The following is an 18,950-nucleotide window of genomic DNA, read 5'->3' on the forward strand; positions in this document are numbered from 1 at the left end:
TTCTTATCACCAAAATAGGTCATATCAACCCACATTTTATGCTTTATTGATGTTGGTTATTTTTTTCTCAAGCATAGATCATGCTAGAATAATCAACCTGGATGATTTTGCACATATTAGCACTATGCCTTTCATTACGAAAGAGAGTAACTATGACCTACATTTCACATTTTACTGTCTTCATGTTAAGACATTACTAAATGGGTTAAGTATTTGTGTTTAGTTACAGCTATTCCCAAGCTATATACAGCTATTTCCATGCTATATACAGCTATTCCCATGCTATATACAGTTATTCCCAAGCTATATACAGCTATTCCCATGCTATATACAGCTATTCCCATGATATATACAGCTATTCCCATGCTAAATACATCCGAGCCAACAACGGTACACTCTGACCAGTGTACCTAGAAGCAAGAAAACATACATTTATATAAAAAAAACTGTCCATATTAATTTGTACATGTTGCATATTCTAATATGATGCACTCAATATGTTAAGGGTGTATTGTATATGTAAATAGTGCCATATCAAGATAAATACTGATGCACACATTTTGGATCTACTTGTGGCCATACTAGCTGATATTACAATTTTACTTGAAGCAAATATCTTTCAAAATATGGTTCCAACATGTGCACTATATTGGCTTTTGATGCAGTCATATCATTTTTTAAAACAAAAAAAAATAATCTTTTTGCCAACTCATTACAGCATCTCTACTTTGATAGTATAGCACACTGCGCTAGTATTTGTCCTCTTTGTAATGCCCTGTATGTATATATAGGGATATTATTTTCCTTTTGTTTGTATATATATATATATATATATATATATATATATATATATATATATATATATATATATATATATATATATATATATATATATATATATATATATATATATAAACAAACAAAAGGAAAATAATATCCCTAGTACCTACAGTAGAATAATTGATAACATTAACATAATTTTTAAATATGAATGAATCATACTTATCATAAAGGTTAGAGATTCGAACCCATGTCCACAGGATATAACACCAGAAGTATGTTTGGTAATATGTGCATGGTTGAAATGGTATGCCAGTAAGGCAATTTTAAAATAAATTTGCAACATAACGTAACATTCTAAAAACTTGTATTAGTTCCCATCAAATCAACTGTAAGTGTTGTAAACTGATTTATAATACCTGAATGTAGCAATCAGCAGGCTAAGAAGCAATATGTTAGTCATCAACATGTATATGCCCATCATCACTGGCACAACATATTGCCCAGCCTTCGTCGGGCAGCGAGGCACGATCCCGTTTCCATATAGAGCTTCATTGTCTGAACAGTTGTCAGCACCTTGTTTAAAAGGACAAAGTTTCATTTTTAAAACAACATCATAAAAACAAAAATGTTTTGAATGTTTCTTCTAATAACCATGGATCTTCCAACTTAGACATGAATTTGAAAATATATTAAGCTTTTATTAAGATGAGTATCGCCCAATCAGTGAAACTGGCAGGAGCTTAAGTTTGATCTTTCCTGCTACTATTCAATTGTTGCTTATGATTCTTTTAGAAGCAAACATTATCCTAAGCTTACCTGACTAAAGTGACTTAACGGGGGTGGGGGTGGGTGGGAGGAGGCAATCATCACTTTAACTTGAGCAGTGTTTTTGGTCAGCCTGTTGTGATTATTTATCATGTGATGCATAGCCCTTTACCTCATAGAGCATAGTTACAAAGTGCAGCGTGCTATAAATAGAACACCTGTTACCTATTCGACTCCATATGCATAGGCCTGCCTGTTAACTGTTAAGCAATGTAGTGTATCTTATGTTTAACAGCAATTTTAACCATTTTACATTCTTGGTACACATCTATTATGCGGAAACAAATAAGAGTAAAGTCAGATTGTTATAGCTGTGTAATTTGTTTTTCACAGGAGGATTTTGTATGTGCTTTAAAATCTTGAGAGAACTCAAGTTTTTCATCTGTGTCTACATCACTAAGTCATCTGAATTTGATAATTTATAAAAATTGCTGCCTACATCAATATCAGAGCCTTTACCTATATTACCGAATATTTCAAAGTTGTGATTCTAATCGTGAAAATTTCGCAAGTACTGAATGAAATCAGCGACCTCCATTTTGGAGAGTGGAGATTACGACCCAGTTACTTTAAATAGCAGATATTGACCAGAGCATAAACAGTGACCATGTCATCTGATGTAATAATCATTCGCAGAAATGAATATAGTATCTAATAGGGTTTTTTCCCGAAGGTGGCACTACGAAAACCGGCTTAAAATGACTGATGTTTACAGCAGGCGCCAAAAGGCGCTTCCATACAAATTGAATAGAGGCGTCAAACGGCGCTTCCATGGGAATGGAGTAGAGGCATCCAAAGACGCTTGCATAAGGTAAAGGGACAGCTCATTTCATTTAAAACATAGAACATGTGCTAATCGTTGGCTCTGAGCAAATATTCCAACTCCCACACAATATTTATGATTCTTGCTAGGCTGATTGGTTATAAAAGCACGTTGCCATTACACATAAAAGTCAACGGTAGTCTTCTGCACTGACCTGGGTGGGTATATAACACACAACCAAACTACTGTGGCTCCTGTATACATTAAAGATTTTCCATTTTGTCATATCTGTTTTAGTTCATATAACCTTTCCCAAATTTGTGTCATCTTTTACTATTCTTACCTTGAAAACAAAATATGGGCTTTTACTTGGCAATCGTTCATCTCCTTGTAACAACTGCCATCCTTTATATCTGCATTAACGGGTATCTTAACATGGTCCTTAGAAACTAAACATTTGAGCTACCCAACCTAACTGCATGGTAGGAACCTATGTCCACTTATCATTTTTTCAAAGGGAAATTGTCACACACTGTTGTTTACAGATTCTGAGCTGTTTAAATCTGATGAAAGGAATTATTTCTTTGGTGAAAATTAGGGACCGCTGCCTACAGTTGGGTAGAATAAATTGTAGTGTACACTTTAGAGCAATCAGATATAAAGTGACGACCTTAGTCAAACTTCATTAGTCTGAACATTTCCTAGAAGGAAAAACTTAGTCCCGACTCTGGGGAAGCATACAGAGATTAGTGCTTTCCTCGAGAAACAAGAAAGGGACCAGGTAGTCAACAGCAATAAGGTATGCAATTTTAGTTTCATGTAATATTCTATTATTTGATTGTTTGTTTTATGCAAATGTGTTTGCTATGACTAGGTTTCCATATTATGTATTGCTTATTCAATTCACGTTGATGCTAGATTTATTATGCAATTTATTTTCATTCAATTTCATGGAAAATGTTGATGCTAGAATTGTTATGCAGTTTACTTTTAATTATACAGTTATTCTTTCATTGGTAGAATTGATTGCATGCAATCCAAAATGTTCATATGTGTAGGATTTCATAACATTATATGAAATAACTTCCTTTGTTTGTTTAGGACGATACATAGCTCATGTAGTAGCTTATGTAAATTAATACGGTAATTTAAGACATGCCGCTGGAAAGCGAGGTCATTGTCCTACCGTTCTAAATCAGAATGCTCGCAGAGTGTGGATATCAACATGCTCTGAATAACGTAAGTGAATCGTATGTACCTCTAGAGAGTGGGGTATACAGAATTATGGGGTAATTTTGCCCTTTAAGGAACAGCTTTCTGAGAGAAAGACGAGACAGTCTGGAGAAAGGAGTCCGTGGAAGGAAAGAAGGATGAGGTCAAAATAAAAATCCCAGGAAGTCCATGAAGGGGCAAAGCATACAGCTTAGGAAGGATGAACTAGGAGACATTGATATACGATCAGACAGGAAGGTGATGCAAATCGGTCGTGGACATTGCACTCTTTTCACTTCTCATTATGATATGAAATAAATCCAAATTAGACACACCTGTTAAATTCTACTGATATAATCTTACTTGAACTGGAATTACCGTTATTAATTTGTTCTGATTAAATTTGTTATTCTTGCTCAGTCCTCTCTTGAAATTCCATTCTTCTTTCACCCCTGCTGCGTATTAATAACGAGGGAGATCAATTCCTATAGATAACGCCAGTAAATCCAATTAACCACTCCTCTCAACACTAAGATGGTGACGTTAAATATATATATATATATATATATATATATATATATATATATATATATATATATATATATATATATATATATATATATATATATATATATATATACCTTAGTTTGGAAAGGTTAATTTTCCTTAAATGTTTTTTTTCTCCATTATACTTGTAGAACTTAAAATCAGTACTATTGTACAGATGTCCTGTCATGTATATGTACATACTCCCATTATATTACTTAAATAATTGTTCCAGCCAAGTGAACTTCTTCCAAAATATAGTAGCTACGATTCTCATTATTTTTCTCTCTTCATACCCAATCTCTGTTTTGGCTGCATATGTGCGGGTCAAAGTTTTCTTTATCAAAGAAAAATATTAAACTGCACACAAAACACTAGTGTTACAAGTACTCCTTTGACTAAGGATAGCTATACCTTAAACAGCCAAAATATTTACTGTATGAAGTTTGGAAATCAATGTTAAATGTCATTTTTATCCATGTACTTGCACTTTTTAATTTTACCTTTGACCCAATCCAAGTAACCCTTCTTGCAGGAAGTTAACTACATTCACCACATTTGTATGTGTTATGAAATTTATCTGTTGAATTCGATGACAGATTTATGGACAAGTTGATGGACTGACAGATGGTGTGTATTACAACATCCCTCTGCTAATGGTAGGAACAATATTTCACAGTACATAGAAATATATATGCATACATACACACACGCACGCACGCACACACACACACGCACACACATACCTACATACATGCCAACATACATACCTGCATACATACCTACAATCATACATACATACATACATACATACATACATACATACATACATACATACATACATACATACATACATACATACATACATACATACATATATACATACATACATACATACATACAGACATACAGACATACATACATACATACATACATAACCACATATAATAAAATGCTAAGCCATCTCACTGCAACGAAATATACCTTCAATTTCTTCCAACATAAGCTCTCCATAAATATTCCAATATGGTCGCTTTAATATGGCCATCACTGTGTAAATAGTGAGTTCTGTATTAGGGTACAAGATGGCATAGGAAGAAATTGCATATGCCAAAATGAAAACCCCTATTATTGCAGCCAAGAATCCCAAATCCGACACCTGTGGAAGGAAAGAATAAGTTTAGGTCATAATGAATACACCACAACCCAAAGTTTGTAAAAGCAGATATGCACCCATACAAAACTAATGTTTACACACTAGTGACTATAGTAACTAACAAGTTGCAAAAAATATTTTTCAATGCAAATTAATGTGCAACATGAAAAATGACACTCAGCTCTTACAAAAATTTAACACCCTAATTAAAACTAAAGCAAAGTATGAAATTACCAACATATAGATCTTCTCTTGTCTCTTTTTTAAGGACCTTTTCATTTAGATATTTACTGTCAGACTATGTTATGTGTTTTCAAGGTTGTAAATCTGCTCAGTTTGACAAGCAATAATTATTTTTACAAATGCTATAATGGTGGAGGATGATGTTGTTGGGATAAATTAATACGCTACATTTCTCTATATAAAAGTAAAGGGAAACTCCCCAAAACTAAACCCTTAGGATGCCGGAATCCCCTGAAGACTGAATTTTATTATTTTATTCCCAAAATTTTCCTGTTTTAATAACAGCATTTTTATCCCCAGTAAACTGGAACCCCTCAATTATGAACACTGGAACAATTTTTGATCCCAAATTTCAATTTAAACTTAAAAATACCTTATCCCAAATTTCAATTTAAACTTAAAAATACCTTATAAACCGAACTCAGTTGAAACTTGCAATATATTTTAGCTGCTAAATTCCTGACACATGCTGGCACAGATTAATTATAGTTAACAGATGCTGTAGTAGTCTGGTCTAATTGAGACAAAGGCCTGGAAACTGCTCCAAGGGCATGAGTGGATAAAACAACACTTGACATATGCTTTGAAGTTGCCAGCTTCCCTATTAATGCAGACAATGATACTGTCAGTGAGGATGATGATGCAGATGATATTCCAATGGCTCGACTGGCTCATGAACTATGCCTGGAAATCTACCCTGAGCGCCTAGATAATTTTGACAATGTTCATCCTGTTGAATATAATTCCGATGACTGTTAGAGTGAACTTCTTTTACAGTTTTGTGAAAGAAATCAAGTCAGTGAAGATATATATATATTATATATAATGTGCTAAGTAATTCAAGTTCTGTCAGGAATTTTTATTTTTATTTGTAATATTTTCACTTTTTTATTTTTAACCCAAGAGAAAGTGCAAGGGTTGGCTTAAACGGGGATGGTTGGTCAATTGGAAACTTTTATTTTTTTGGTCTGGTATGGTAGTTCCAGCCTGCGATGATCGGAATCTGGGAGATAATTTTATCTTATAGAACAAAATTTATATAATTGAAGGCCCCTACATAATGCTCGTAACTGGTGCTTATCTACTTACCTCTTTAAATTTAAAAAATGCTGAGAAGTTATGGAAAGTTCTGGGAAATATTTCTTTTGCTTTCTTACATTGGTTGCAGAGCACGGAATTATCCAATCACAGCAGCTGATTCATCAATCAATCTTGTATGTGCCATAATAATAAATTCAAAAGTGGTTTGTTGAAAGCAAACTGGTCTGTGAAAAATTTGCATTATGAAGGAGCGGACTCATCAATCACCATAACTTGTTTGCATTATGTGTATGATGATCCTATTACCAGAAATGTAGGATCATTTTTTTAATAAATATTGTTCAGCCGAGAAAGGCAATCGTAGATTATAAAGTCAGGAGATTTGGTGTTTGCAAGGTTGCTGAGTTTTGTGATTACAGATGGAATTATTGGAATGATTCGAAGTAAGTTTGTTTCCTTTCTTAAATTATATTACATTAAATTTGAAACAGATTAGAACATTTACTGGCTCTTGTTTCATAGGTCATCTGTACACTGCATCAGTTTTTCAGTCAATTGCACCTGTTTTCGGTGCAAATGTGGTTGTTTAGCATGCTATAAATACTGTATGAAGTGATTAACCCACTAGGCATTGCGCCATCAGCCGTAATGTTTTCAGACAAACATGTAGGCCTACAACGTTCAGTAAACCTTATTGTTGTTTTCATCTTTATCTCACTGATAGTTTGTGTGTGTTATCAAATAGGGATTTTAAAAAATTGAAACATATTTGTTGTGAAACAATGGTATGGAAATTGGACTGTTTCTGCTTCTATGCATTGTTTGATCGGATTAATCCATATAGATATATGATAATAATAATAATCATGATAGTAATCTTAATAATAATAAAAATAATAATAATAATCTCTTATTATTGTTGTTGTTATTCTAATTTTACCTTTGTACCTTTGTACGATTCAGCTGTAATTCTTTGGAAGTGAATTATAAGACCTAAGTATATATTAATGATTCATTTTTTTAACCATGCCCATTTTGAATTTAACATTAATTGAATTTAGAAGAAAAGAATTAATGGTTTTAATTATTTTATGTTTAAAATCTTTGAAAGAACAATAAAATCTGAAAAATATTTAATGAATCAAAAATGGATCTTAGAATAACTGTGTACATAATTATTATAGTGCATTAAATCAGAAGAATGGGCTTATGAATAATGTTAAAACGACATATAAGAATAGAACAGAATATCCATACGTATAAGTTGTTAGGCAGCAAGAAAATCTACAAAGCAATCAATCAGATTCATTACTGCTTAAGTATACTGATGAAAAGCAATATTACTTCATCCATTTTCTTTAAGTGCAATATTTTATAATTTAAATAACTGTACTGGCCTGTCATATTATCATGTGTTTGTCTGAAATTGCTGCTGCATTCTACTTTTGAGATACGTGGTTACCAGTGATTCATGACATCTCATGATGGCCATTGTTTAACAACTTTATTGACCTTGGAAACCCAGAGAGTATATGTCCTTCATTTTGGGTGTAAATTTTTGTACCATATTAAAATGATTAATACTCGTGCATGTCATATGTTGATGATATTAAATAGTAATTAAATTGGATTTATATTATTTGTCTAATTGAAAAGCAAATATGGCGTCCATGATGGCAATCTCATGCTCTATTTTACCTGTTGCATGCGAATTTGCAAAAATGCAAATATCGGTGATCTCTTAACTTTATAAAGGATGTTAGGTTACGTAATTAAAATGAATTATTACTTTTATTTTTAAAGGTCAACATGTTAAACCACTTTTTAGCAATAAACATGGATATATGTATTTTTTCACAAGTTATAAAATCCCATTGCTAGTAAATGGCATGGAATATATTGCATATTATTTTAAAAGTTTGCACTTTTTTAAATTTAGGGTTGAAACAAGAAACAGACAATATGTCATATGAATCCTCGGACAATATGTCCAAGGAATTGCCAGAATGCTTGAAAACCATGGAGATGTTCAAGGATTCCTAGGAAACCTCAGAATAATGGTTGCAAAAAACCTTGGAAATATAAGGTCAACCTCGGACATTTGAAAATAAAAACCTTGGACATTGGTATATAAAAAAATTGTTCTTGGACTATTACTTCAGAAACCAATATTCCGAGGTTTTTCCTAGGGACATTTGTCCAAGGTTTCTTAAGAAACCTCAGAATATGTACAGCCAGGTTGTAATTATTGTGATGTTCTCACTTTGCACACATTTAGCCAATTAGACCATCTTGAACCATGATTACCTGTTTAAATTTTGTTGACTCTTAGCAATAAGGCTACCCTGATTACTCTTCATGCTAAATTGTTCTTTTAAAGGACACCTGTACAACTTGTTTCTATAAGCAATAAAGCATGATAAGCATATTAGTGATAAACAGTCAGTCCAAAAGATTGTTCCTGACATGTGAAGGATTGCATTAATAAGAATGCCTGATGATTTTGTTTGAAGGAAAAATGTGACCGTGACCTTCATCCCATATGATAAGGGTACAACAAAGCAAGAAACATACACCATTTTCATTTTTATAAAAAGATATAAATCTACTATGTACAACAAAACTAGACTTGTTTTTCTGTTTTGAGAGCAGAGAATAAGTGTTGTAACAATATCACAATGACAATATTTGTACATATACTCAGCACACTTTAGAGACAGGAAAAAAATATTGTATTTTGTTACCATATGTCCTCCTCCAAAGAGATCAGAACTAAAATATTTACTGAAGTGATAACATCTGTATATTTGTATTCATGCACAAGCCTGAATTTCCAAGCATTTGAGGTCATCACAATATTTGCATCTAGTGCTTAATTTATCTTTGAAGTCCTACTATGATTTACTGTACTATATTTTTTAGCTGAGTGTGAATACTGAAAATAGATATATAAATAACTTTTTGTTTATACAAGAACTCACTGATTTCATGTTAATTGAAAACTGTATACTTTATGGTATAAAATATACAATCATGTAATAGTTGATTCATGCATTCTACTTTTGGGTGAAGTAATAACTTCTTGGCAATGAAACTTCACTCAAGTCAGTCACAAAATGTTTACTTTCAAAATTTTCTTTTATATTCTTGTTTTAGTCTTTATGGCACATATTTCATGGCATAACTGTTGGTTTCAAGTGGTCTTCTGAAGTGACAATTCTGCATATACAATATATGAGACAGTGATTATGAGAGAAGTGGAGGTGAGCTATTTGGGTCTCAAAATACCCAAAATATTCTAAGGCAAGCAAAGGCCATAAGTTTCTAAAATAAATTTGAGTTTGCGTATTATCCAATTTATCAATGGACTGTGCTGAGGATAATTTATTTTTGAAACTGTTGAAATGATAATACACTTGCAAATAAAATATTAATGCTACATCATTCAGCCACCATTGATATGATATATGTATGATATATCTCTTTAATACTGCCTAAAAGCAAGTCATTGAGAAGTGATCTAAAGCCTCTTAAAATGATAGTGCTTGGTCAATTAAAATGATACTATATAGGCAATTACAATGATACTACATAGTCAATTAAAATGATTCTACATATCCTCTTAAAATGATGCAACATAACCAGTTAAAAAGATACCACATAGCCAATTAAAATGATACCACATAGCCAATTAAAATGGTACTACACAGCCAATTAAAATGATACTACATAGCCAATTAAAATGATACTACATAGCCAATTCAGTTCAAATCAGCACTGTAGACAACTATGAAAATTGATGCCATGTCATAGAAATCTAATCAGGTCATCTATGTGTGTATATATATATATATATATATATATATATATATATATATATATATATATATATATATATATATATATATATTCTAATTTGTTTGTGTTGATAAATTGTGCTAACAACTTAGCTGTTGTGCTAAAATGCTGAAATAACACAAATGTCAAATAATAAATAATAATTGTTGTACAGCCCCCGAAAATATAACTAGTGTATCTATATTTTAATACAGGTAAGCCATATAAATTTCATTTATCTGCCTTATATTTTTTACTTAATTACTTAATATGGACTTTGTCAAAAAGGTCCAAAAAGTTTTAAAATGTAAATAAATTATAAAAGGATGATGTAATGATGTGAAAATCTAATTAGGTCAATGGAATGTTATTTGAGGACGTTAAGGTCAAAGTCTGGTTTTCTTCAAATTATATAAAAAAATCTTGTTATGTTAGGCCTTCCTTGTCAATGTTATTGCAATAAAACATAAAGAGTGGATGTAAGATTCCTCAAAAGATCATAAGGGTACCTTTAAATTTCTAACTTGATCCACTGTTAATGTACCAAAAACATGGAAAGAGGTCAAGTGTTCCCAAACAAGGAAAGGATAGTACTAATCTGACAAATTACCATCCCACTGCTCTGATGAGCTGTGTGTGTAAAACAAAGGAATGAATGATCAATGCAAGGCTTGTTTGGTACATGGAGACTAATAATTATCTCCTTTCCAAAGTGGATTATAATATGGTTGTAGAACCAATGATCATCTGTTTAAACCTGAAATGTTTATTCATGAGGCTTTTATCAAGAAAGAACATTTAATAACTGTTTTCTTTGATTTGAAAAATGCCTATGATACAACATAGAAGTACAAACTAATAAATAACCTGTAAGATCTGGGTCTAAAAGACTGTCTACCAACTTTTATATCTAACTTTCTCTCAGAAAAAGAATTCAAGGTAAGAGTGGGCTACACCCTCTCAGGATATGTACAGGCAAGATATGCATGTGTTCCAGGGCAGTATTTAATCTGTAATGCTCTTTAACATCAAACTTAATAGTGATAACCAAATTTTTAGTTCCTGGTGTGGATTGCTCCTTAACTTTGATGATTTCCTAATATATTGTCGATCAAAACATATACTACAATTGAAAAATCAACTGCAACAAAATATAAACATGATTCAAAATTGGGCCAATACCAATGGTTTCAAATTCTCAAAATGCAAAACAGTATGCATATATTTCTGTCAGCTAAGACATCATGATGATCATAAACTCAAGCTGCACAGAACACCTATACCATTTGTTGAAGAAACAAAGATTTTATTCATTGTCTTTGATAGAAAATACACCTTCATTCTACATATAAAAATCTTGAATGCTCTTTGGTTTACTCAACGTTGTAGCATACTCAGACTACGCACTCAACATTGTAGCACAATCAGACTACACACTCAACGTTGTAGCACACTCAGACTACACACTCAACATTGTAGCACACTCAGACTACACCTACACACTCAACATTGTAGCACACTCAGACTACACCTACACACTCAACATTGTAGCACACTCAGACTACAAACTCAACGTTGTTGCACACTTAGGCTGCACACTCAACGTTGTAGTGCACTCAGGAAAGTCGTTCTAAGCTATATGGAACATTTATTCGATCCAAACTGGTTGTGTTGATTATGGTTCAGCCAGTAAGTCGTACTTAAATATTTTAGACCCAATTAACCACCAAGCAATATGACTCGCTCTGAGAGCATTTAAGATATCCTCATGAGAAAGCCTTTCAGCTGAAGAGAATGGGCTATCTATATTAAATCAAGGAGAAATCTTATCTATATAATATGCCCTAAAATTAGGATCCAACCTTCAAACCCTAGTTTATGACTGTATTCCAACCCAAATACAAAACTTGCCTATTGCATTACATAACTTTCGCATTATAGTAATTTCCAGCCTTGACAATACAAAAATTGACCTTTCAATAATCCAAAAGTCTGATATTTCTGAAAAACCTCCCTGGCTTCTTAAACAACCCTAAGATCTTTTTAACCTACATGATGGAAAAAAGTCTAAGACAACTCAATCTAATTTTCATAACTCTTATAAGGAACTCCTCTCCAAATTTAAGAACTAAACACAATTTACATTGACGGCTCACGGGACAAGGAAAAGGCTGATGCAGCCTTTATCAGTGGAAATCACACAATAAAAGTCCACCTGCCAAATGGAAAATCAATATTTTTAACCAAAATCATGGCAATATACCTTGCCCTGAAAATGTATTGAAGCCCAAAATAAATCATCATTGCCTCATTATTCGACATAATTTTGAAAACTGAAAAATTAAAAAGAGACGATACATTTAAAATTCATATCAAATAATTCAGAAAGTTATAATCAACCATTTTCACGTCTGGAACTTGAGGATACTCTTAACAAGTCCCATGATACATGTGCCAGACCTGATAAAATACATTACCAATTTTGTTAGTATATGCCAGAAATCTCACTAATTGCTCTTTTGGAAATCTTCAATAATTTATGGACGACCTGTAAAGTACCAAAACATTGGAAAGAGGCCTCAGTAATAACTGTTCCCAAACCAGTCAGGGATGAAACATATCCTATCAACTACTGTCCGATACCTCTGACCAACTGAGTTTGTAAAACGATGAAATAAATTATCAATGCAAGGCTTGTGTGGTATTTGGAGAGTAACAATTTAATATCACTTTTTCAAAGTGGCTTCCAATATAGCTGTAGTACCAACACACACTGGGTTAGACTGAAAACATTCATCCCCAATGATTTTATCACGAAGGAACATTTCGTGGCTGTTATCTTCAACTTGGAAAGGCCTATGATACAACATAGAAGTATGGATTCATGAAGAACCTGCACCATTTAGTTCTAAAAGGCCATCTACCCACTTTTATATCTAACTTTGTTTCAGATAAGGAATTCAAAGTACAAGTTGGTTCCACCCCCTCTGATAAGCATGGAGAAGAGGTGTTTGTACCCCAGGGCAGTATTCTTTCCAGTGTGCTTTTTAACATCATGATTAATAAAATCTCAAAGTGTTCATCTCCTTGAGTAGATGACTCACTACATGTTGATAACTTACTAATGTTATTGATCCAAAATTATGCATACAAATGAACGACATTTCCAACAAAATAAAAAACAAGTTTCGAAATTGGGCAACAGCCAATGGTTTTAACTTCTCAAAAACACAAACAGTATGTATGCATTTCTGTCAGCTATGAAAACAAAATCACGATCCTAAACTCATGCTATATGGAACACCTATAATGATTCCTGAGGAAAAAGTTTGTATGCATTGTCTTCAACACAGAAAATTCTCCTTCTTTCAACAGATTAGACAATTGAAAGTTAAATGCTTGAAAGCCCTCAACCTACTCTAAGGTCTATACACTGACTTGGGATCTGATATAAATTAGTTCATAACCTATATATAACCCGTATTAGATCTGTTGAAATGGACTGATGTTTCAGCAAGAAAATCATATATAAAGAGATTTGGCCCAATTCACCATCAGGTTTGTACAACTCACTTTGGAGCGTTTAGGACATCCCCATGTGAAAGCCTTCGGGCTGAAGCAAATTAATCACCTCTATCACATCACAAAAAAAAATATTTTCAGTTTGCCTTAAAATTGAGATCTAACCCTTTAAACCCTGCTTTTGTGTCAATTTTCCAACCCAACTAAAATACCAAATGTCATACCTATCTTTGACATTAGAATATTTATCAGCACTGTCAATTTAAAAATTGACGTTTTAAAATACAAAAATCATCTATACCTGAAGCACCTCTATGGCTTCTAAACAAACCCAAAACACTTTTTACTCTGCATGAAGGCAAACAAATGGGTACAAATCTTTCCATTTTTCATAATTCTTGAAATTAACTTTTCTCTACATTTGATAAATACACATGAATTTAAACTGACGGCTAAAAAGATTGTGAAAAGGCTGTTGCAGCCTTCATTTGTGGAAACCACACTACAAAAGATTCGCTTACCAGATGGTGCATCAGTATTTTCAGCAGACAGCGGAGCAATAGAGCTTTACCGCTCCGGTGGCCTAGTGGTTAGAGCGTCCGCCTCGGATGCGGGACGTCGTGAGTTCGATCCCTGGCCGAGTCATAACAAAGACTTACAAAAATGGTACTAACAGCTGCCTCGCTTGGCGCTCAGCATTAAGAGGTTAGCGTTAGGACTGGTCGGCCCGGTGTCAGGATAATGTGACTGGGTGGGACATCATGCCACATGTCTGCGGCATGATGCCCCAGTGCTAGACATCAATAAAAACTGCCACACTGCAGACAACGTAGCGATATGTCTGACAAATTGTTAAAGCTACGTTGAAAATCCAAATCACACACACACACACACACACACACACACACACACACACGCACGCAATAGAGCTTGCTTTTGAAATATATCAAAACATAAAATATTTTAAACTCTATCACCTTTTCAGTTTTACTATTAGTACTTCAGTCATTCCACAAAAGAAGTTGTAAAACACATTACTGCCCAGTGCCTCATTGAACATACTGAGTTGTGTGCCTCTCACAATATCATATACCTTTGGTTGCCCAGTCATGTCGGTATGAAAAATAATGAAAGACCAGACTGTGTTGCCAAATTAACCTTATCTCTAAAACTGAGTTTAGAATACCAATTAAACCAGCAATCAAAACATTCTTATTTAGTATGTGGCAGGCATCATGAAATAATGCTGTAAATGACAAGCCCCAAGTGGTGAAATCTTACTTAGGGGAATGGCCTCCCTTAATCATTCATAAGGATGAAGTGGATATTGCACAAATTACGGCCATACTTACATAACCCACTACTACATAATAAAAGATGAGGATCCATCCGACTGCATTACTTGCAACGAACTATTTACCATAAAGCACTTTCTAATACAATATTATGATGACCAAACTATATGTGATTGCTACCACAATTTTCAGCACATGAAGGAGATTTTTGATACAGCAAAGGTGTCTTGCATTTTATATTTCTTGAAGGAAACAAACATTTTTCGAAAATATAGCTTTTGTGCTCTCTCTTTTAGCATTTTCCACCCAACTGTCATTCATCTTAAGTACATTTATTTATTTAATTATTCACTGATACACACCATTTACATTCCCTATTGATTGAGAACCTTCATATATTACCCTCACCATCTCTTTGCTTTGCATTGAAATTGTTTGGTCTTATTATCACCAGTCATAAATGAATCTTTTATTAGCTGTAAATGATCTCATCTAGCATATAACCTTTTATGTGATGCTAAGTAGCCTTACAGTGCAGGTGTGCCATCAAACCACAATCCATCAGTCAGTCAATCAAAAGCAAACATATCTTAAACTCTATTGTCTGCTCTGATTTACTATCAGTACTTCATTTACTATAAAACAAGGAACTGAAAAATCCATTACTGACCAATATTCTCATCAAATATACCAAAAATGTATACTTCTCACAATATAGAATACCCAGCCATGTCAGTATTAAATGTAATGTAAAGCTGACCATGCTGCTAAAACAGACCTCTCACTCCAACCATGAGTATTTTTAATCAGCATTTGCACTGTTAATCACCATAATTTAACTTTTATTATTTAATTTCCCTTTATACACACCATTTACATCTTCCTTTGATTGGTAACCTTCATCTAGTTTCATCATATCATCATTGTTTTTGTACTTTTGTTGCTCATTGGTAAAAAATGTTTAGGCACATACTATTTCAACAAATAACCTCTCTTGTGGCACTATAAAGTGCTGATTCACTGTTAAATCCACCATCAATTAATCAATCAATCAAAGTTGTTCAAGGGCCATAACACTGTAAAATATATGAAAATTTAAACAACAGTGAGATCACATTTGCTCTTGTTAAGACAAAGATTCAAGGTGAATTTAAATGAAATCCAACAAAAAGTTAAAATGATGGAGTGTTTACAATCCATTAGGACGCCCACTCGAAAATCGATCAAGAACAATTACTTAGCAATGCGAGCCAAATATGCTCCACGTTGATCTCCTCTGAGCTCTCGATAAGATGAAGCTTTAAATCAAATCTAGTTTAAATCAAAACACAAATTAGTGCTTTAGAATGTTTCTAAGGTTGTGCATTAAAATTTTCTGAGCTAATGTGATCAACGGACAAAACTCTGTATGAGCAGAACTGTGCTTGTATACAAACCCATCCAAGCTCTGGTTGAGATGAAGTTTCAGGACGCATTTGGTTTAAATATAATAATAATGAAGCTGAGTGTTCACAGTGAAGTGCATGAGCAGTAAAAATGCTGAATGATAAAGGGCCACAACTCAAAGAATCATGCAGAAAATGTCGTTATCCTTGAACACTACTGAGCAGTTTTTAAGATAAAGTTTCACAGCAAACTCGCTTCTAACCTAATAATAAATGTGCATGATAGGTCTGCAGAAAAAATATTAGAAATGGAAAATTCTTACATGTAATGTGTGCCTCTATGCACCACTTGTTTTACCACGCAGACCAAGTGTGGTTGAAATAGACTTCATAGTTGCTGCTGACATAAAATGTTTGCAAATGGATAGACAGACAGACATACCAAAGACAAGCAGACAGATGTTATAACATTTGCTATATCCCAAGACTACATTGTGAGGTAAATAAAAAACATTGGGAATACAAAACTGACTTATTTGAGAAAATCTGGTACAGTCACTACATACCATATTAATGATCATCACTAACTTTGGTCCTATTTGTCTCTGCGCATGAAAAATATGAAGAATTCTCAGGTAAAATAATGCAAGATCTATTCCCAGGATGACTTCAGCAGCTTCTAATGCAAGGGGTTGAGGGTTGATCATCAAAACTGCCATTCCAATTATAAACAGCAAAATTGTGAGCATATCTAAAATATTCCAGCCATCTGTTATATAGAGTATCAACTTTCTCCAGATAGACGTTTCCCGTCTTCTCGAAACCTGTTTGGAACGAGTAAGTACTTAGAAACTTAAAATGGAATGTAGAATATGAATATATGCACAAATTTTGTGGGGAATAGAACAAAATTAAACTGATCATATCTTCATAGATTATATGCAAACAAACTCAGCTTGACAAATTTCAGCATGTGTAACTTTTGGAGAAATGATTATTTAAAAAATTGATTTAAATTCACAAACTAGCAAAGAATGAACACACAATATCCAAACTGAAAATGTTAGAAATTTTATAAACTACTAACAAAATTTTGTTGTTTGGCCTGGTTCCAATGTTAAAATGAAGAGACTCAGGCAGGTCTTTAATACAAGAAAACACATTTCATTGCATGAAGTTAGTTCCTCAGTCTTACCCATTTCTGTCTTGGAGAGAATTATGCTATCTGATTAATTACATTTTTGGAATCATTCACACTTATAGTGTTGTAAGTCTGCAGACATGTTTTATGTTGTACTTGGATATTATTTGAGAGGAAAAACATTTGTTTAGACTGTTCAGAGGAAATATTAAGTGCTCCTTGTTTGGACCATAATATTATTCTGGAACTGTTTTGAATTAATTCAAAGGGGTTCTGGGCAATGCTATCATGATAATGTCATGATTCTTGGTGAGAAAAGTACATTTCTGTTATTTAAATTTATTAGAACTCTTTATTCATTTAGGATTTTCATAGAACTTTGTCTGAATACTGTTGTTCTGGATACTGTTGTTCTGGATACTGTTGTTCTGAATACTGTTGTTCTGGATACTGTTGTTCTGGATTCACATCGTAATACCTTAAGTTTCGCTCACATTTTCTTTTATGACTTTGATAATTAAATTGTTAAGTTTTATAAAACTAGGTTTTGCATCTTTCTGTTACTCAGTTTGTGACCATCAAATTGTAACAAATATGCACAATTGAAATAATGAAATATTTGTTTTGTCATTCTTTTACATACAAGTAAAAAAGTATATACTCATTTTGTCATTCTTTTACATACAAGTAAAAAAGTATATACTCATAACTGAGACATGAACCTATCACCTATCAGTATTTTTTTCACATGTTGTGCTTAGGGATCCTAGAACTTCACAAAAGTGAACTGTTTTGGAACTTAACAACATTATGCATACAAGAGTACTGCCACATGTGAAAACTCTACAAATATATAATACAGAAGAATACTTGATTCAGGTTTTAACATGCATAATGTTTATGGCATTAATATGCGTAGTGTTTTTGTATAATATGTAAACAGTGTCATGTATTTATGACATAATAAATTTATTTGTAAAGTTGTGATATGCCAAGAAAAAGAGTACTTTTCAAGGTATCTCTTAATGCCACTGAAAAGCAAATGAAAAGCAAATGTATGTAGCAAGTCTAAAATTGTATTATTTGACTGAAAATACATGATCAATTCAAATTTGCATAATGTGGGATACAAACCTAAGGTACAAAAATATCTGTTTTGAAGTTCATGATACAAAGGAAAATGACAGTCCTATTATAAAAT

The 18,950-nt window shown here is 33.0% G+C and overlaps 1 protein-coding gene across 1 annotated transcript in view; it reads right to left on the reverse strand.

The window, feature by feature from the left end:
• The window catches only part of LOC149770815 (transient receptor potential cation channel subfamily M member-like 2), a gene marked incomplete at its 3' end in the record, with an annotated part of 128,969 nt that overhangs the window by 8,036 nt on the left and 101,983 nt on the right, over positions 1 to 18,950 (reverse strand). Inside the window, exons 20-21 of the mRNA XM_089949083.1 lie at positions 5,114 to 5,288; positions 1,200 to 1,356 (exon numbers count right to left, since the gene is read on the reverse strand). Of these exons, the coding sequence (XP_089805209.1) occupies positions 1,200 to 1,356; positions 5,114 to 5,288 (332 nt within the window). The remainder of the gene's footprint in view (positions 1 to 1,199; positions 1,357 to 5,113; positions 5,289 to 18,950) is intronic.

The sequence above is a fragment of the Sinohyriopsis cumingii genome, unplaced genomic scaffold, assembly GCF_028554795.1.
Source record: "Sinohyriopsis cumingii isolate HCF-2022 unplaced genomic scaffold, ASM2855479v2 utg002282l, whole genome shotgun sequence".
Taxonomy (NCBI): domain Eukaryota; kingdom Metazoa; phylum Mollusca; class Bivalvia; order Unionida; family Unionidae; genus Sinohyriopsis; species Sinohyriopsis cumingii.